The sequence below is a fragment of the Typha latifolia genome, chromosome 5, assembly GCF_019914945.1.
Source record: "Typha latifolia isolate L0001 chromosome 5, TyphaL0001v2, whole genome shotgun sequence".
Lineage (NCBI taxonomy): Eukaryota > Viridiplantae > Streptophyta > Magnoliopsida > Poales > Typhaceae > Typha > Typha latifolia.
Window position 1 is genome coordinate 4,447,519 of NC_133090.1, and position 22,786 is coordinate 4,470,304.

Genomic DNA, 22,786 nt, shown 5'->3' on the forward strand with positions numbered 1-22,786 from the left:
TCGCAAATCACCACCTACATTTTGGACATATTGCCAAAGAACCTACTTGAACATAAACATATTTTCAAATTAGCTTCACGTTTTCCAGTTATATTTGCAAGAAATCACTTTAATTTTATTTTGATGGGAAAAAAAATTATAGTTTAATTTTGATTTAGTACGAGATATATTCTTTGCTTGATAGACCTTTTTTTTGTTTACCATTTTCCTCCGATTAATGTATGTTGTAACAGGTTGATATTCTATAAAAATAATATAAAATTATCTTTTTTTATTTTTTTTCAGCTAAAAATAATAATTACAAATGCAAGTAATCTTTATTAATTTAAAAGTTTTTTCTTGCTTCTCTATCTAGGAGGAAAATAAATAGGATAACTACGCAATATGTATTCAAAGTTATTATTTTTATAATTCATAACTATTATTTTGTAGTTTACCTTTATTACTTTTATTATTCATAATTCAATTATTAATCTTGTGGTTTATAATTATTACTCTTGTAATTGATAGTTATTGAACATAATTAGTCATTGCTAAACTTAATTCACAATTACTATGCATTATATAAATATATTTGTGTGAGATATCGGATATTATTACTGTTTGCATCTTCTCAAAGCAAAAAAGAATATATAAAAGTTATATTAATTCAGAACGTAATTCACATATAATAAACGCAATGTATATTTTTATTTCTGTGAAATTTTATATATTACGTAAATACGTGTAGGAGAAAATATTTCTTACTATCTACCATTTTTAGAGGTATAATATTAATTAAAATTGTTTAGTGGTAATAAATGCAGATATTTATCTCCTCTTCTCTCAATAGTCAATAATAATATCTCTTATCTCATAGACAAAGAGACATATATATATATATTTTTTTAATTTATTGTTCAAGAGCCTAAATGCTAAATATGGGCCGGATAAAGAGCCAATGCTCCGTAGATATAAAGGCACTAAGATCTCATGAAGCTTTTTAGCTAATATACTAAGCCGTCTAGTTTTTTTTTATTTTGATTGTTCAAGAGCCCGAATGCTAAGTATGGGTCGAATAAAGAGTCAATGCTCCGTAGATATAAAAGCACTAAGATCTCATCAAGCTTTTTAGCTAATATACTAAGCCGTCTAGTTTAGATTTCAAGCAGTGTGCGTCATCGAACTATTACTTCGAACTAAATACTACTAAGACAATACTTTAAGCCATCACACTGCCGAGTTGCTACACTAAGCCAACTGCACTGCTGAGCCATCAACCGAGCAAACTCATTGAGCCAAGCTACAACCAACCACCAAACAATTTTCTCCACAATAATTATTTGAAGTTAAAGTTGATCTTATACCTCCGTAGTCGTGAAAAAGGTACACAAATTCACAATTAAGTCATTATCAATTAATTTTTTCAATATTTACCGTTTAATAAAGACAAAGTAAGGGAAAAAAAAAGAAAATCTAACTCGAAGAAAAGTAAAAAGTATCGATTTAGAAAACAAAAAGAAAAGTGTATTTTTAATGGAAAACCATCCGTACGGAAGTTCAAAAAGTAGTTTAAATTCTAGCCAACGTAAAAATAAAATAAGAATATCTTTATTTTCTTATTTTAATTTTTGACTATAATATCCATACGATACGTTCTCTCTCTCTTCCGGAAAAATATTTACAAATATGCTCAGAAGAATCTTGCAGCTGAAGTTGGTAATAGCAGCGAAACGTAGGAGGCAATATGCAAACGAAGGTTTATAGTCTTATAGAGCGACAAGAAAGCCTACTCCTCGGGGGCAAGTCGGGCCCACTCTGACAAGTAGACAATAACGATCCTGCCTGTCATCCACCATTCTCTCCCCCCCCCTCCTTCGCAGTTTCCATGGCGCGCTTCTTCCACTACTTCTCTCTCTCCCTCTCTCATCTCTTCTCTCTCTCCCCTCTCTCTCTCTCTCTCTCTCTCTCTCTCTCTCTCTCCAAATTTAAAATAAAACTTTAAAACCCCATAAACCCATTCCCCAACTCTTCTTTCTATCTCCACTCTGCTGCTGCTTTCTGCACTCCCCACTGCAAGCAAGAATGCAGCCATCGCTTCTTTGGTTCTCTTCTCCGCCTCTCCTCCTCCTCCTCCTACTAACCCCGGTGGTCCAATCATGGCGCCCCTGGCCCAGCACGGCGCTCAACATCTCCGAGAAGTACGAGGGTTCCTCGGAGTTCGTGCACCTCCGGTACCACATGGGCCCCGTCCTCACCGCCAGCATCACTGTCCACCCGATCTGGTACGGCCGCTGGTCCCCTTCCCAGAAGCACATTATCCGCTCCTTCCTCCGCTCCATCTCCCCTCCTCCGCACCTCTCCGGCCAAATCCCTAAACCCTCCGTCTCCTCATGGTGGCGCACCGTTCGCCTCTACACCGACCAAACCGGAGCCAACGTCTCCGGCACCGTTCTCCTCGGCGCCGAGAAGTCCGACCGCCGCCTCTCCCATGGCTCCTCCCTCACCCGCCTCACCATCCAGTCCGTCATCCGCGACGCCGTCACCGCGTCGAAGAAGCCCCTCCCGATCAACCCCAACGGCGCCCTCTACCTCGTCCTCACCTCACCCGAGATCACTGTGGAGGACTTCTGCGGCCAGGTCCGATTCCCAAAAATCCTACTCCTCCCAATTTAAGTCTGATTTTGTAGGAAAATTAATATTCCACACTCTCCATTTTAAACAATTTACGATTACCTCCTTATCTTTTCAGTATTCATATTTGAATCCCTGTATTTCAAAGTTATTATAAAACCCACTAAAAATACTGAGGGTTTTTAGGTTTAGGAATGGATACTTCGATTTTAATACTCCTTTTAATGGATAATGGAAATATCAACGAATCTTAAATTCGTGAAAATATTAGGTGTGAAAGTGTTATTTTCCCAACTTTACATCATTACACGTACATTTTTAAAACTGTAAATATATCATCCATGACTATGACATCCCAGGTATGTGGGTTCCACTACTTCACCTTCCCATCCATCGTAGGCTACACGCTACCGTACGCCTGGGCGGGCAACTCGGACGGGCGGTGCACCGAGGTGTGCGCCTACCCATTCAAAATACCCGACTACATCCCCGGCGCGGCGCACCGGGCCGAGCGGCCGCCGAACGGCGACGTCGGCGTCGACGGGATGATCAGCGTCATCGCCCACGAGCTGGCGGAGGTGTCCTCGAACCCGTTGGTCAACGCGTGGTACGCCGGCGGCGACCCGTGCTTCCCGACGGAGATCGCCGATCTATGCGAGGGGATCTACGGGACCGGCGGCGGAGGGGCGTACACGGGGCAGCTGCTGGTGGACGGAGAGAGCGGGGCCGCATACAATGTTAATGGGATCGGCGGGAGTAAGTTCTTGGTGCAGTGGATCTGGAATCCGGTGCTTAACTATTGCTCCGGACCTAACGCCCTTGATCAGTAGTAGTGGTAGAGTATCACAGTATGAGGTTGTTGATTATAAAAGCTATATACTAAAGTTGCAGAATTTTCCTTCCAAAAAAACTAAAAAGAAAAAAAAAAAGTTGCAAGAATTTAGATGAGTGTGGATTTGGCATATAGCTTATGATGATCCATTCTGACAATGATTTCTTTCATTCAACTTTTTAGTAAAAGACAATACATTTTACGTCATGAAGTTTTTGGACGATACCACTTTACCCTTCTACATTTTATTTTATTTCACTATGCCTTTTAAAATTATTATTTTTTAGAGATAATAAACTAATTTAATGCCTGGAAGAGAAAATTAGTCAAAATTCAGCATTTTGACCAAGCTATCATCTATCCAAATTGACCTCACCATAATATCAAAATACATCTATTTTACTATAGCTATAGCTGTTGAATGTATCAATATTTTATCTAAAATGAGAAAGTGCCTTTTGATATATACGTCACTAATCCTGTCGTTTTATTTGACTGCTACACTGAAACCATCCTATTTGCGGTATCAAATTTAAGGTGTGATACGTTTTGGTTAAAAAAAAATTGAGATCGTTTATTTGACTGCTACAGTAAAACCATCCTACTTGCGATCTATTTTAGTAAATATTTTTTGAGAAACAGAGCTAGTTTAGTCGGAAAACGCTAAAATATACTGCTGCTTTTGGTTTCACTTCCTATAACCAAATAAGCCCTAAAAAGGTTGTATGTCCCTCGAGTGTCTACATGATGTCAAATAGGAAAGAGATTGAGCACGACACATGCCTAACCGTGGCAGAGCATCATTCTATTTCCCATGTGAGCATGCATGATGTATGATGTCACGCATGTCTCCTCCAATCATATTTGTATCCAACCATCACAAGAAAAATTAATTTAGAGATTGGGACAAAACTCCGACTTATTTCCATATAAAAAAAAGATTTATAATAAGATGATATTTAATTTCTTCTGTTTAGTTTTTCTTTTTTCTTTTTTTAATTCCTCTACCAATGGGGCCAAAGGGGATAAAGGGGGGGGGCAATAGTCAACAAAGAAAGCATAAATAAAAGCAGGTGGGGAATCCTCTGCGCGGTTCTGGTAGTCTCTTTCAACTACATTAAATATACGATAGATTAGGTTTTTAGGCACCGCTTTATTGTTCTAAACAAAACGATTAGAAATGATCACAAGGTCTCCTGAGTCTTAAATAATAAGGGATTTTTTTTTTTAATTTGGCCCTTTTCAATTTACAATATTATTTTTTCGACCCTTGTTACTTTCTCTATATTAATTGAAGGAAACGAGAAAAGCAGTGTGAGTAAAGGACAGGAATCACAATTTGACGAGGTGGGATGCCCCAAAAGGAATCTTCTCAAAAGAAGTTCTGTCTCTCGTCTCAGAGCTTAAGTGGTCCTGTACTAATAAAAGATATAGTAAAGGTTTTCGTGATGCAAATGATACTTAATTACTTTGCATCTTAAATCTCAATTTTGTCATAGATAATATAACACCTTTGTCGGCTCTCAGTAAAGTTTTTTTTTTAATTTATTTATTTTGACCAGAAGTCCATAGACTCTTCATTCAATAAAGCAGGTATATTGCTAATCGGATAGTGGATCAATCCATTCACTATGTAGTCATTCTTGATAGATAAGACTAGTTAGATCACGGGGGAGGGTGTTGCTTATCCTACTCATGAAGAAAACAAAGCAATCCATCATCCAATGGCATACAAATTAGGGTCATTGACAACTTTGACAACAGTGAGACCGTCATTGAAAATCTAGCAACAGTGTTTTGATACCTTGTTCATACTTCATACCATGCGATTGGGAGAGTGTCTCCCCTTAGACAACGCTGTCACAGTAGTTCAAAGATATAGAGTAACAAAACTGTGGGCTTTGAAGTGTAATCGCTTTGGTAGTCCAATTCCACCTGTGCAATCCCCATGCCATGAGACGTCTTATGTGAAGGCAAATGCGAGTTCAAATTAACCTCAACACATCGAGGTAGGAGGATTTGGGTCCTGCTTGTGCCCAAGCTTGCTATGAAAATTCGCAATGGGGTGACAATTCATGGCAACTTGAACTAGGAGGGCTCCAACTAAGAAGCACTAGATGAAAGTATAAACTCTAGGAATCAAGCTGAGGCAACTGATCGAAACCTACTTTCAAAGCTTTGTGCAAGGTCAAGTTAGAGGAGGAGATACCCCATTCACAATTAATAAGTCCAATATATTATGACGCTTTATTGAACTTTTGATCGAAACCGAAGTGCTAAGAATGTCCAAAACCCTAAGAGATGTCGTAGCAAATCTAGACTCGAATGACACTACGATTAAATTTATCCGTTGCTATATTGTTAAATTGATAAGTGGTAGCCGCTTTTGTTGACTTTGGAGAAAATCAAAGCTTTACTTATGACTTTATCTAGTTAAATGAGATATTTAGGACTACTATTTTTATCCTTAGCTTTCTAAATATTTATTAAAGATATCTAAGAATCTTTGTAGCTAAGTTTTCTTTGGCATATATAAAGACTTGAAAACTTAGTTGTAAAAAAGATCTAAAATTAGTGAATTAAAATATAAATAAGAACTTCACAAAGAAAGCTTGCATTCTCGAACTTATTAAAATCTCTTTCACTTTTTGTACTTCTACATTTTATTTACTTCGAAGCTTACTTCATTTTGCGAAAAGGTTGTGCCATGTGGACTAGCAAACCAATTGAAATAATTAAGTTCGTAACAATATGCTAACTTAGATGAGAACTCGCAAGAGAGTATCAGAGTCTAGACAACGTGATCCAATTGGTCTAGAGATGCTAAGTGAAGACCTTGTGAATTGCAACAACAACCTCATAAGGGAAGATGGTGTCAGTGAGGCAACCTTCATAAAGTGCCTAATTTGAGTGACACTACCAAGAATCCAGGTTTGAACATTGAAAGCTAAGGGTCATTTAAATGGAAATGGTAGCACCATCTCCAACCATTGACCTAGTGCCCCTTAGCATATCCCTTGCCTACAGGATGGATCTCCAAAACCTGGGGGATCTAGAAGAGAGATTGGCTTTGTTAGAAGGTGCCGTGAGGAAAATATTTTACCTTGATGACTTGAGCAAAAGGGCAACCATGGAGTTTAAAGATGCGACATCCTAGCTTCAAGACTAAATGCTTGTTGGCAAGAGAGATATTCCTAACTCTTAGTCCACTCCAGGTTCCAACTTTTGAGGTAGTATTGGTGCTTATCGCTGATAAGGCCTCACCATAAATTGCGCATCAGTCTATCTAGGTTAGCAAGGAGGTTCTTAGGAAAAAGCACAGTAGACATGAAATAGCTGAATATAGAGCTGAGGACTAGCTTGATTTAGGTGAGGCATCACACCCAGCATGGAATAAGTGGGTACTTCTCTACCTCACAAGTTTCCGATGAAATTTATCGATCATAAATATGAAGGCAAAAGCTTTGGATCTTAGAAGGAGCAGTTGCCAAAATACATGTCTTCTTTCTCTTGAAGGTGAGAAGAAACCATATGACCCATAATTAATCTCAATAGATAAGGCAATTGCTGATAAGGTATGGAAATCCAAGCTTGACAAAATCATGAGAGAAGCCATATATCTTTAGATAGTTAGAGAGAACTCGTAGGAGGGTATGAATGTCTAGACAAGGCAATTCAATTGGTTTAGAGATGCTAAGCTGGTGAAGACCTTGTGAATTGCATCCTCATAAGGAAGATGGTGTCAATGTGGCTTTCATTCCATTCCGTGGAGGCAATATTCATAAAGTGCCTAATTTGGATGACACTACCAAGAATCCTAAGATCCGAGAGGTTCGAATACCGAAATCTGACCACGAGGGTTGAGTTAATTAAGTCAAGTCAAATCTAGTTTAGTTAATTGATTTTGCTTATTATCTTTAGTTTTGAGTTAAACCGGATAATCCACACGAGGATCTGATATGCTATGACGCTACTTCTATAAATAGAAGCAGTCATTAGTTAATTATCACGGTGAAATAATTATTGAGTTTAGCCAATTTTATTATTTGTCTTTATATTTTATTATAGCTATTAGATAGTCTTTATTTTCGTAGGAAGTAGATCGTAACCCTAGATCAATTCAAAGCAGTCAAACCCTAATCACCATCTTCCTAGCCACCCTACCTTATAGTCGACTATCACCACCCTTGGATGTCCACCGCCACCCGCCGATAATCGCTGCAATGTTAGATATTTCCCAATATGTCCAGATTTGATGTTCCTTTATTTTTAACTTTTCACCTAGACTTTAAATTCATGGAAAACCAAAGACATTAGATCCACAACTTATCAAACTACCACTCATAAAAATCTCATAAGTTTTTTTTTACATCTAGATTAATCCAAATCTAGTTCGTAATAGTAGTATTAGAGCCATCATTCCTTGATGGATGGTTAGCATGAGATTGAACAAGATGAACGAGAAAGGAACACTTATGGAGGATCAAGGACTAGTTTGCATCCCTATTGTGGTTTCCTCAGTGCCACTAGCCACCGTTGTTGACGAACCACCCACACTAGCAAAGGCATAGGTAGAGTCCGTGGATTTGTTAAGAGAATCATTGAGGGAGGATGCTAGATTCTCCGTGGAGAGTCTGAGAGGATCGAAAATGCAATCCAAGCCTTGACGACAGCTCTCCTAACCCAGCATAACCAACCTACGCCACCCACACTAGCAAAGGCATAGGTAGAGTCCGTGAACTCATTAAGAGAATCATCAAGGGAGGACACTAGATTCTCCGTGGAGAGTTTGAGAGGATCGAAAAGGCAATTCAAGCCTTGATAGTAGCTCTCCTAACCCAGCACAACCAACCTACGCCAGCAACACTGTCGGCCACGATGAATCCGCCATCTATGAGTTCACTACCTTCAATTCGGGAGGGAGGTAGAGAAGAGATCCAACCTACGGCCAAAACTCATCTAGCCGTCGTGGAGACTCCCTACTACTACAAACCCAGACTGCCACCGTTGCGATGTTGGGGCCAATGTCGTCTTCCCTAGCCTTAGTGGAAGCTAGGGTACAAAATCTTAGTTTTCCACCGGAGTCGATCCAAGCCACCTTGGCCCTAACCACCACATTTGTAGGGGCCCCAACCACCAAGGCTCACAAGGACTGTTGCAGGGGCGCCGTAGTGGCCCATGCAGCCAGTCTAGCCCATGGAGAATAATCTCCATCCATTGCTGCATGCCGATATTCAACCATCGCGAGGACTAGTTGAAAGTTGACTATCGATGACCCACGATCGAACCCAGCCGTTGCGGCCCCTAATGCAAATTATGGTGGTGCCCCTAGGCCGATGTCCAAATTTAGCCCTAAGGTTAGGATTAAGTTATTTGCATGGAGATGATGAAGTGCATGAAAGGTAGGCCAAATTTTTGTGAATCAATTTGACCAACTCATGCAAACCAAGTTAAAACTTTTGGGCATGACCTCGAGCTCAAGTACGAGCCTGAGGATGAATAGCGGAATGACCTGGTGAGCCCACGATAATTGAATGAGCTGAAACTACATGCAACCGAGGCACAACATGAGCTAGACTCATGGGCTTATGACCTATGTGACCAATTTTTTTATAGACCACAAGGTCACTTGGCATGCAATGATAGGTTACATTTTAGAATCCGAGCTCAGACTATCAAACTTGATTTTTGGAAAATTTTAGGGGACTTATTAGATTGGGCTTACCTAGGGAAGCAATTTTTCAAGTATCGTGACACCCCAGACCACCAGAAGGTCAGCTTGCATTATTTTATTTAGAGGGTGTGGCCATCAAGTGCTACCAATCGACAGAGTGGACTCGACCATTCGAGTATTGTCAAGACTTCGATAATGTGATTTGTGCTCAGTTCGGTTTGACCCAATACAAGGACTTCAAGGCCATGTTGACTAAGCTAATCCAGTCAATAATTGTTTGAGCTTATGAGAAGGAGTTCGAACGGATCTGCAATCGAGTCACCAACTAGTTGAATTCGGCCCTAAAGAGTACCTTCATTAGTAAGCTTAGGCCTCACATTCAAGCAGAGGTCAAGGCTCTAAAGCCCACTACTTCTGAGGAGGCTTTCTCATTGACAATTTGATAGAGTCTAAATTGGATCAGCTGAACTAGATCCGCAAGGAGAGAAGAAGGACGACCCAAGCTCATGGTCAACTAGAGGCCGCATTGTTACGAACCAGATCTCGACCAATTCGGATATAAGAAAATTATAAAAATTTAGGTAGTGGTATCCTCGAAAGTTAGGGTTCTAGTAGTTTTTGTTTCACGCAAATTAGAATTCAGGATGAAAAATAGTAGAGGAATGTTAGAATAGGATAGATTGATAAATATCCAATGTTGTAGTGGTCGTCCGAGGGTGGCGAATAGCCAAGGGTGGTGATGGATGACAATATAGTAGGATGGCTACTAGAGAAAAGTGGTAGAGAGGGTTTGGAACCTTTAAAGATTCTACGGCTACAATCTACTCATAGAAATGTAAAGACGATCTAATAACTATGATAAAATGATAAATACGATAATAAAAATAATTAAACTCAAATAATTCTCAATGCTTGGATGCTTGGATGAATAAATTAAAAAGCCTAGCCCCTCTATATATAGAGGTCGGATATAATGAGTTATACTTGGACTTAGTCTTAAATGCTTATACGAATCGAACTAAGACTTGCCTTAGAGGCTTACATGACTTAATTGAACTTACCTTAGAGGCTTGCTTGACTTAATTAAACTTACCTTAGTGACTTACATGACATAACTAGACTTGCCTTAAGAGCTTACATAAGAAATAAATATGAATCAATTAAAAGTAAATAGACTCAATCTATTGAGTCCAATATCCTCATGATGCGATCTAATCTGACCTAGTTAGCATCATGCACCGACACTGGCCCAACCCGCACAAATGGTCCAGTAGAACAAATAGTAGACATATGTCTATTTGTGCCAAATGACTTAGAAGACTGTAGGAAGAAGGGCTTGTGCTTCTACTATGATGATCGTTTTAGCCCTAAACACAAGTACAAACGTCAACCGACTCGTGTCATACTCTTAGGTTGTCTTAAAGAAGAAGAACCTAAGTCCTTCGACTGACACGACAAGCTATATGAGTACAAGGACGTCAAACTAATCACCTTGAGTATAAGGTGTCGAAATTATAGTGGATTGTTATGATCCGACTAGGAGGGTTGAGTCGAGTCTAGTTTAGTTAGCTTATTTTGCTTACTATCTTTAATTTTGAGTTAAAGTGGATAATCCACATGTGGATCTGATCTGCTAGGACTCTACTCCTATAAATATGAGTTGTCATTGGTTAATTATCATGGTGGGATGATTATTGAGTTTAGCCTATTTTATTATTTGTCTTTACCTTTTATGATAGTCATTACATCATCCTTATCTTCATAGGAGTAGATTATAACCCTAGATCCATTCAAATAACCCAAACGTTAGCCACTTTCTTCCCCAACGAGCCACTCTATCTTACGGCCGTCCACTACTATCCTTAGTTGTCCACTACCCTCAGATGATGGCTACAATGTTGAGTATTTACCAATATGGCCAGTTTCAATGTTCTCTCACTATTTTATTTAAACTTTTAAGTCCGACCTCGAATTCATGTGAAACTAAAGCCATTAGATTCGTAATTTGTGAGGCTACTACTCATAAAAATCTCATAATTTTATTATATCTTGATTGGTCCAAATCTGATTCATAATATTATTTAAATAAAAATGGTAGCATTTGGTATCCCTTAACATATCCCTCGCCTCGCCTACAAGATGGATCTCCAAACCCTAGAGGATTTAGAAGAGAGACCGACTTTGCTAAAGGATGTTGTGAGGAAAATATTTCACCTTGATGACTTGAATGAAAGGAGGATCATGAAATTTAAACATGCACCATCCTAGCTTCAAGACTAAATGCTTGATTGACAAGAGAGATATCCCTAACTCCTTGTCCACCTCAAGTGGTCAGTTTGCAAATGTGGTTCCAATTTTTGAGGTAGCTGGAAATGGTGTGTTTTTGTTAAAGCCTCACAAGTCCCACATCTGTATACTAAAGTTCACAAGGAGGTTCTTAGGAAAAAAAAAACCCAGTAGATATGAAATAGCTGAATATAGAGCTGAGCACTAGGTTGATTAAGGTGAGGCATCCAGCGTGGAATAAGTGGGTTATTTTTTATCCCCCAAGCTTCCGATGAAATTTATCAACCAGAAATCTGAAGGGAGAAGCTTTGGGTCTTAGAAGGAGCAGTTGCCAAGAGACACGTCTTCTTTCTCTCGAGGGTGAGAAGAAGCCATATGACCCACAATTAATCTCAACAGATCAGTCAATTGTTGATAGGGTATGGAAATCCAAGCTTGATAAGATCATGAGAGAAACCACTGATTGTTAGGTAGTCAGTCGAAGCTCCACTCCATGGAATCCAAAGCTTTGGATGTTTTGAGCAAGAATGCACCATTCTTGCCTTCAGCATTCTTAGTATAGTGCACAACTTCTTAGGCAAAGGATGTTGTTGTCCATAGTCCAGCGAATGAAACAAATGCATTTTGCTCTTTATAGAGATTATTTGGTTAAGGAAGAGCTTGATTCTAGCAGCAAAGAGTTTTGCGATAGTTGTGTAAGTAGTGTTGGAAAGGCTAATGGCCCTTAAATTGCCAATGAGGATAGATAGGCACATCCTTTTTGGGTGTGAGGATGATGATGGATTTATTCATATCCTTCACCCAAAAAGTTCAAAAGAACCTTACATTTAGCCCATTAGCCCGGGAAAGGAACTAGAGAATTCTAGATCAAGGGGCCAGACCGGTTGATCTTGGCTTAAAAAAATCTATCTAGCTACTTCTTATGCGTTTGTTTAAGAATACAAAGATGAGATTGGATTAGTTATTCCGTAGGCCCGTATAATCTCATATTTAATATAAAATTAATAAATAAAATTAAATCCCTAAAATGATATAGCACCCACCTAGTGGTTAGAATGATATATTTAAAGTGGAGGAATAAGGGACATTATTACAATATTACTCTTACATAAGAAATAATAAATTTAAGATATAAATAACAAAATTAACAATCTTCATTACTCAAATTTTTTTATTATTTTTATTTTTTTATTATTAGTATTTTGTATTTTTATATTTATTTAAAATATTGATATATTAAATTATTATTAAATATTTTTATATAACTTATTCTATTATTTTGTATTACTTTTGATTTTAATTCTAATTATTTTGAATTTAACGTGATAAACTCCGTATCAACTGATGGGAGGCAGATGCACTCGAATAATATTTAATGAATAATATTTAATAATATAATTTAAGTTTAAGATGACCAAAAATAGTTTAAAATAGTAATTTACTTTACTATTTTTTATTGAGGATAATAATTTAATTTAATTTAGTTATTCTATATATAGTCTTGTATAAAATAAATAGTATGTTAAAATTGTTATATGAGATTAGTAATCCTAAAAGACATGTTATTCCTTAAAATAAGCCTAGGGATGATTTATCCCCTCTTATTTAATCCTACAACTAAACGCACCCGTTAGGAAGGATATAACCTGACTTCTTAGCGTAGGACACAATTAAAACATAAAAAAGCAAATACTAATAATTAATAAATAAATTTTGGAGCATGTGCATAGTGCGTGCGCAATGTTCATCTTCTCCCACTTCTTCCTTAACACTTTGTTTTTGGATTTGCTCGAAGATCATAAAATTGACCCTAAAGTTTTAGAGGAAATATAGAAACCTAGACCTCGGAGAAAATTAAAGCCAATTCAAACTAAATTTGAATTGGTTTAGAAAACCAAATCTTATTAGGTTTAGAAAACTCAAATAAAATCAAACTCTAAAAAATTGAAAGTAAGTAGGAGATGAATGTCCAAATACTATTCCAACTCTAAACATTGAACTCGAGTTGGAACATGAAAACTAGGAGTAGGGAATGAAAAGTCATGACAAAAACAATAAACATTTAAAAATCTCATTAGTAAAGAGAAAAAATTATGAATCTAATCAATCTCTAAGATCAATCTATTTCACAATCAAATATAGATATAAGATTTTCTTACAATTATTTTCACCGTGCTCCAAACAGTCTCAATTGAGATTCTTCTTTTGCTCGAACTTTAGATGTCCATGAACTACTTAGTAAAATAGATTGCTCATTGATGGTACTAAGTGGATCAATCTTAATTGATGGTAGATACTTTAATCTCCTCTTATGCTTCAAAATATTATAGTCAAACTCTAGGTAATGGACATATAAAAGCTCTCCTCAACTTAGGTAAAAAGTAGGCTCCTTTAGGAAAATAAAACTCTAAATTACTTAAACTTTGATCTCTCATGAGTTCTGACCTTTGACATCCTTTTATAAGTTTATTAAAATATTCTTATTTCTAGGAGAATCCCAAAAGGAGCTCTAAATTTAGACTTTCTATTTCTAATTTATTAGTAGGGTGTGCAGTCTACTTATATTGGGACTCCTATCTTATTTTCGTGCTGAATTGCGCATCACACTATTAGTGGTGCGCACCCAACTTGTAGAAACTGAACACCTGCTGTTTTGACTTGATTTTATTTTTATTTTTTTATTTTCTTTACAAGTGCATTCTTCAGCAAATCATATATTTTGATCTAATATTAAAACTAAATTATATATCATTTTTTAAAGTGTTTCGCGTCGCCAAACTTGTCATTACATAATTTTGTACCTATAATTTTTTTCTTGTCAATTTCATGATAAAACATTTCCTAAATATTCTTACTACTCTATACAATTTTCCTATAATCAAGACATACTTTTATCTTGTTTCATATTTGTAAAAATTCTACGAAGATTAAACACAAAACATACTCGTAAATGCAAGGATGTGGAGCAAAATTAATTTGACAAATGATAAAAATCAATTTTCTCATGTCATTTTATGCCATTTAAGCACATATAGAGCTGAGTGTAAGTAATTTCAATGTTCTCTCTCAAGCAAAGAATTGAATTAAGTTTCAAAAAATCATGTTCTCCCATCAATTCAATGCAAACCAATTTTCCTTTAAGATTAACATCAATTTCTTTTCCCTTTTTTTTGTCATAAATTGATAAGGATAAATATAAGCATGAACATGCAACAGTCATGAATATATAAAAGTTCAAGATAAGCAAAATAAACAAGCATGACAAAAAACTGCCCCCAAACCTAAATTATAAATGTCATGAATGAAAGCCATAATTTAGGATAGAGGTGGAAAGTGCTGCTACTGTAAGTAAACATCTTTGAGATCGTCCTGCCTATCTAGTCATGCCTCTAAGCTAAATCGAAGCTCGGATCTCAGCAAAATGTTGAGTACGATCGATCACATGAACTAGACGTAGAAACTTCAGCAATAGACCCATCATCAACTTTTTCCTCATCGTTGACTCTCTGTCTTGTCCTCCTTTGAAGCTGAGTTGAGTTTTTCCTCATAGAAGTGGAGTCTATCAGTCTCAAACATACAACTATTGTCTCCAACCGATCAACCACAACTCTAAGCATGATGCAAACTCAATAGATGAAGGCTCTAATGGCAGACACTCTATGGAAGATTCGATCGAGACTACAGAAGCCAAATAGAAGTACATTTGTAGTGCCATGTCAATCCGCAATCCGGCCTCAATGGCGTGCTAGAAATACGTCTTCTTATGGTCTAGTGTACTCGTCTTCGTCCTTGGCCAAACATTGTAGAATATGATCAAGCTCAGCATCCGATAGTAAGCTTTTAGATCTCCGTGAAGGATCATAGCTTGATGCACCATCAATATCACTGTATTTTCCAGTGAACTGTCTCAAATATTGGAATACATTTAGGTACATATAGGTACTGTGGCTTTGATATCCATGGTAGATGCAATCTGCAACAGAAAGTTAGTGGTGAGATCGACAATTCCATCCCGTGAAAATTAGAGACTATCTTGTTCTAGCTTCTAAATCCAATTCCATCCTCTATCATTGAATAATTTGGGCAAAAGAGACTCTCCAAGAACATGAATATCAAAGTTCACAATAATATACTCTAAATCACTATATAAATTGGTCGGATTCACACAGGTCACAACAAACTATTAAGATACAACTAATACAAAATCGTCTATTATGTACAATATTTCTAATTATATAACTCATAATCTAATATAGTGGAATATAAATATATACAATATTAATACGATTCAATTTTTATACAAGTTGTCTTCTATATCATCTCATGTCTATAGCTCACCTCATTTTTGCTCTAAAATATTTTTGAAGATATCGAAGTTATTATCTTGAGGCAGTTTAGAAAAGAAAAAAAAATAGTCATAAGCTAAAGGATTAGTGAATAGATATTACCTCGAATTAGTAATGTTAAACAGAGAGTACATCATGTACTGGATAATATGAATTCGAAAAGAGAATCATATCATAAATAAATATATAAATGTATTATCAATATTCTATAAATATATGGTGGATATCATGTTATGACTAATCAAGTATGTAATCGACATATATAAATAAATCTCCAATTATATCATTATCATAACTCTCTCAAATATAACATATATGACGCATACCTATTATGACCATGCTATAATGTCAAATGCAACTACATATGATGCATGATACTCAATAATCATATACATTATATATACATGTATATCAGATAATAATGGAATCATATACATTTTTCAATATCTCAATTATCAATATCATCTCGATATAACATTATCATACTAAACAACTATGCATAGTCAACAATTAGTACTTGGTCTCATAATCCAGCTCGAAAGTTCAGAGCATGCATATCCGCCAACCATTAAGAGTATTTTAATTATATAATTATACCCTGCCAACCGTTAAGAGTATCTCAATCATATGATTATACCCTACCAACTATGAAAGGTATCATTATCATCCATACCTGGGTACCCAACTAGTTGATAAAAATCACATGAAGATAACTCGACACATATGATATGACGAATGATATTTATTCGAATTTCTACTGCACATACAAACTACTGAACTCGGACATAAGGCCACCGAATTGCAAATATATCGATCAATCAACTCTAGGCCACATGCATACTCATGCTAGAGATCATCTTGATATAAAATCATACTAATATAGTCATATCTAAATATCAACAACATATTAATATCTAAGATCAGTCAAATCAAATGATTAGTAAGATATGCTTGACTGTAATCATCTCTATATAATATTATATAATTATTTTGGAAGTCAAAGCAGAATGTGTATACATAATATATATAATATATGTGAAAGCTCTCTAGAAGGTAAGACTACTCACAATATTATTAGAAGATACAAATGACGTATTGATCATGCCCATCAAACAAGTGTCAACTCATCACTAGCAGTGTCCATAGGATTCACAAAAAGGGTTTAGAATCTAAAAATATTTTAGTACGAAGTTAGTCGTTTATCCTATCATAATTTGTTTATGTAAAATCTAATAGTTTATTAGGTTTAAAATTAATTAGATTTATAGGATAAATTTAATTATGATAATAGTATATTGCTATTACCATAATTTATATTTATTTAATAAGAATCCTAGTTTGCTAATTAGGAGTAAGCATATAATAATTTATCTCTATTTGTATGCAACCAAGGCCATATATATGATTTATAAAAATATAATTATAAGTATAATCTTATTAATAATTATTTTGTGATACTTACTCTTGTTTAATTAATCATTAATTATATGTAAAATAGTAAACTATCCTATTATACAACAATAATATGCAAGCTTAGTATTTCATTTTATATAAAGTAGTAGGCAATAATAAGATGCGAAAAATAATTATAAAAAATAATAAATGTAAATATAAGATTATTATCAATTAAACTATATGTATTAATCTAATAAATAATGGCTAAACCATAGATATATTTATATGCAAATATCTATCATTATATATAATAAATTATTATAGTAAAAAATACTTAGCTAATACTTATACTAGTGAGTGTAAATTAGCAAAATAATTAACTATCTAAAATAACTAATTTACTTTAACTTTAGAAAATAAATTATATAATTAATAGAAATTAAAAGGAGGGAGCAACCCTTTGCTATAGTGTTGAGCTCGACACAACACTATCTACTACGATGCTGGGCTGATCCCAGCACTATTGCAGAAAGAAGAGGAGGAATCGAGGAAGAAGAAGAAGAAGAAAGGAAGGAAGGATAAGAGAAGAGAAGAAAGAAAGAAAGAAGAAGAAGATAAGAGAAGAAGATGAAGAAGGGAATGGAGTTGAGTAACCTAGTTGGCAGGGAGGGAGGGGACTTGGACGCTGCTGGCCAGCCGGGGGCTCAGTTTCGATGAACCTGAGAGAAAGAGATAGAAGAGAGAAAATAGAGAAGGAGGCTCACCTTAGCGGTGATGGCAGTGATGACGACGATAGGCCCGCACCAACAAGAGGGAGAGAGAGTTTGAGAGAGAGAGAGAATATTTAAGAGAGAGAGAGAGAGTAAGTAGAGAGAGAGAGAGGTCGGTTGGGAGTCTATGGCGACTGCGGGGCCTGCCACGCATAGCTGGCCGGTGCAATTGGCCGAGCCGGCCATTGGGGGTGTGTGACATCCCCAGCGCCACTACCTCGCTTGGCATGAGGTCGGCCAAAATCCCCTTTCTTGGTGACCCTTCTCCTTTTCCTTACCTCTTGGTTGGCCAATGCTAAGTGATCACTAGAGTTCATTCCCCCTATGGGTTGTTGTGGCATGTTTGAGAGGGGATGAAGGGGGTGATTTCCCTTTTGGGTTGAATTGACTCAAGCCAAAGCTTGGCTTGCTAGCCATGGGCCCGAGTCGAGCAGGTTGACTTGGTCGTAGTGCCTTGCAAGCTGAACTAGCCCTTTGTAGGTTGGTCTAGTTGCCTTGTAGGTTGGTCTCTTGACTTGGGCTTGGACCTAAATGGTTTTGGCTTTGGGCTAGCCTCTTTTTTTGCCTACTGCTTCATCTGGTAGAAAAGATTTCTAGTTGGATTGTTTACTTTCATTATAAGTTATGAGTTTACCGATATCATAGCTAGTACAAAGATCTCTCTAAAATTAGTGTAAACCCTAAATTTGATTGGGTTTAGAATGGAGCCTCTTCAACATTAGGAAATCTATTAGCAATTTCAAACAAGTGGATGTTCCCATGCTAATAAATAATGATATTAAATGGTGATATATTTATGTAAAAAATGACCTTATGTATAGTGTGGTTGAATTATTATATGATAGCACATGGTTGACATAACATGACACTTATTTTTACATTTGATTGTCTAAATGACTTCATAGCTTTGGTAGCATGATTACTATACCACGTAGTTATTCTATAATGATGATGTCCACCCCTTACGTGGGTGGGTGTTAATTGCCATATTAATATTTTGCTTATATAGCATGTTTATAATACAATACTTAATTGGTGGTTAAACTCTATTGCGATGATGATAGAGAGGTCCAGCAAAAAAATAGCTTGTTACTAGAATAATAAAAAGCTTAACACCTCTTATTTGACTTTTCAAATATTTAAAAATACGAAAAAGATAAAAATTCAAAATGCAAAAGTCTACCTTATATGATAATGATGTCCTCTAATGTGGGTGTTCATTGTCATACCAATACTTTGCTTATATAGTATATTACAATACAATACTTAATAAATCTATGTTAATGATGTCGTGTTGATATTTGACTTGCATAATAGTATGCCATTAGCACATGCACACTACCTTTGAGGAGTGTGACTCATTCATCTCAATAGTATCTGACACCTCCTCAACTAGAATAAGGGTCGACGAAATTATACTATAGTATATTATATAGTAGGGCTTATGCTTAAGATCTTAGTCTATAGATCTCAAACAATCAATCTATCATTCGTCGGATGAGAGTAAAATCCCTCAGGATATTAAGGTGGTGATATGAGGGTGAGGTGTTGATGACCTAACAGTATTCGATAGTGCAAGGTTAGAGCACCCTTGAGCGACGACTCATAATTCTCATAGAGGTGATGTAATGATGTTGAGCTGAGGGCTCATGTGAGTAGCATTGAGGTGCAATGTGATGCTGACTCATGGTGATGAGCTTATGACTGTTTACTAAGTAATGAGCAGGCAATTCTACCATGGGGTTTATCCTTTCTCTTGGGTTATTTAGGGCAAGTACAAATGTTGGCCAAGTGGGCCTAATGTTAGGTGTTGTGCAGATGCTGATCGGTGGGCCTAATGACAGATGAGTCACGTAGGCTGGTGAGCATAGTAAAAGTTAGTATTGGTGGGAGTCAGACCATGCTAACTAATACAATTTGATGCTCATCTTATATCATACTTAGAGATGATTAAGGAAAAATACATCATTCATACATTATGTGTTGCATGACCTCTAGTATGAGATTGCTTTACCATATATTATCCTCTAATTAATTATGTACTTGTTATATTGAGTGTAAATGCATAAACTTTTCAATGCTGTGAACTTTTTTATACATGATTATGTTAGATATTGTATTACTTGCTAGGATTCATATTTTACTTTTGATGTAGATTGACAATAGTCGCGGTGGAAGCTTTCGTAGCAATTTGCTAAGCGGGCACTAGCTCTCTTTTTTTATAGTTTTTATTTTGGAGTATGTTTTTCTCTTGTTATAGCTAATTCCGGTATGTACTTTTATATTCGACACTACATCTACTTTTGTGCTATTGATGGACTTGTTGCGTCCTACACTTTATTTTGCTGTTTTCATTTGGTCTTATTTGCTAGTTCTTCCGTCTTCTATGAAAACTTCGTGTGAGGGCAACCTTATGTGGGAGGCACATGGTAGATTGAAAATGTTTCAAGTCTCTATGAGTCCTCATCAAAGAATAAATATATTAGCACTAACTTACTTAATCTCGGTGTGAGTAAATGAGTCAATTATGATCATTCTCGTCAAACTCAAAAATAATTTATAGCCAATCTAAACAAAGTTAGATAATATGATTATATTAGAAAGGGTAAATAATTTTCACCCCTATTTTAGTTTGGTTAAATTTTAACTTACACTATGTGCTTTAAATTTAAGCACTTAATTTCTCGGTGATCCATTCAAGTTATAATTATTAATGGAATGTGATAATACTTAAATTACCATATAGAAATATAGTTTGATTTGAGGATAATGTGAATAATTTAGTTATTTAACAGCAGTTATTTATAGCAGAGAATATTGATGCCAATGAACCACGTCGATTCTAATACTTGACTAATTATTTTTGAACGAAATATTAAACGGCTAGAATTTAGTGTGGACTACAGGAGTTAAATAGTTTAGTTTAAAATATTTTGGATTGGGAAGAGAGATTTTTGCCTTTAAAACTCAAGACTTGTTTCACCTTATACTTTCTCCCCCATTTTATGTTTTCATTGCAAATTCTTTCTATTTCATTGTTCTTGACAGATTTGCCTTCTGTCTTATTTTTTAAAAGTTTTTAATAACTCTACTTTTTATTAGATAAATGATAAAACATGTTCCCCATCCTCCCTTTCATTTAAATTTTTTTTTATAGTGCAATTTTTGAAGCCTTCATTTATCTCTTTATTTCGATAGTGTCAGAATCTTTTCAATATAAACTCTTATCAACATTACTTTACATTTGTCAAAAATATTTTTTAATTCTCTACAACTTCATCTTTAATCAGTATCTTCAAATTCAATCATTTATGAGGTTTAAAATTTAAATTTATCAATTTGATAATAAAATTATCTTTCATTAACTCCTTTTTCTATATCTTTTGCATAAAAGCTCTAAACGATATTATTTATATGCATTAGAAAGTTTATTCAGTTCTCTACAATTTTATCTGTAATGAATTTCTTCAAAAGCTTAAAATTTATTTAAATATTAAAACTTTTAGAAAATAAAATAAAATTATATTGCCACCAACAAATTATTTAGTAGAAATATAAGAATAAACCTTATTCTGGTGTTGTAACAAAACAACTTCTTACCTTATTCTAGTATAATTTTTCACCATTCTCTTTCATCTTATTCCATACAACTTTTAAAAAATAATTTAATAAAATTCACAATTATTATTTAGCCCCTATATTAGACAACATTTAATTACACATCATCTCAACTACAGTTGAGTTCTCTCTCTCCACTATCTCTTCTATTAAATATTGGTCAACTTAGCTACAGTTTAGATTTTTCTCTCTCATCTATCTCTTCTTTTGAATATTAGCTGTCTCACCTATAGTTGAGAATTTTTTTTGAACTAGTAAATTCTACAAAAATAAAACTAGAAAATATTAATCCCGCACATTTCCTACAATGCGGGCTTATAACTTGCAATATACCGCAGTGCGAGTTTATAATCCCTCATTACACCGTAGTGTGGGTTTCTAACCCTGCATTAACCCGTAGTGTTTATTTATTTCTTATAGTGTATAATTATTTTACATTGAGTTTGGACTTATAACCTCGCATTATACAATAGTATGGGCTTATAATCTTGTGTTACACTATAGTGTGAGTTTATAACATTATATTAATTCATAATGCCTCTTTATCTAGTGCATGATTATTTTATATAAAGAGTGAGAAGTTATTTTTTCGTAGTGCGAACTTATAACCCTAAGTTACCCCGCTGTGTATAGTTATTGGGTATATAGAATATTTTAAGTTCACAGTTTACAAAAAATATTATTTTGGAAAAATACTATTTACTATTACTATTTTAATATATACTTAATAGTATTTTCATCAATTAGTATAAAACATCACCGCTTCTTAATACAAATTCATTATTCTTTAATACTTTAATATTAATTTTATGTCGTATGAAATGTAATTATTACTCATACTAATATTGAACTAAACATTGCAATAGCTTATACTAGTATTGGCCCTCTTCTTCTAGTATTAAAAATTAGAATACTGATGTTTATTCCACTCTTATTTTATAAGTGAATGGGGGCTAAATGAATAATCTTCACTATTTTATTTTTTTTCTTTAGATAAACTTCGATTAATATCATTTTATATGTGTTGGAAAGCTTATTCAGTCTTCTACTTTATATCTCATAAGTATGTTTAAATTTGATTATTTCAAAATTTAAAATTTATCAATTTGAATAATAATATTATTTTTTGTTCACTTCTTTCCATTGTAAACTCTGATTGACTTTATTTTACATAGAAATTTTGTTTAATTATCTAAAACTTCATCTCTAATTAATATCATTAATTTTAACTATTTAAATAATAAAATTAATT

General features: G+C 35.1%; 1 protein-coding gene across 1 annotated transcript; it reads left to right on the forward strand.

The window, feature by feature from the left end:
- The first annotated feature begins 1,648 nt into the window (after positions 1-1,648).
- On the forward strand, positions 1,649-3,652 carry LOC140788600 (protein EXORDIUM-like 3). Its single transcript, XM_073137913.1, has 2 exons — positions 1,649-2,619; positions 2,973-3,652. The coding sequence occupies exons 1-2, from the start codon at positions 2,065-2,067 to the stop codon at positions 3,441-3,443; spliced, it is 1,026 nt and encodes a 341-aa protein (XP_072994014.1). The 5' UTR covers positions 1,649-2,064; the 3' UTR covers positions 3,444-3,652.
- Positions 3,653-22,786: the final 19,134 nt, after the last annotated feature.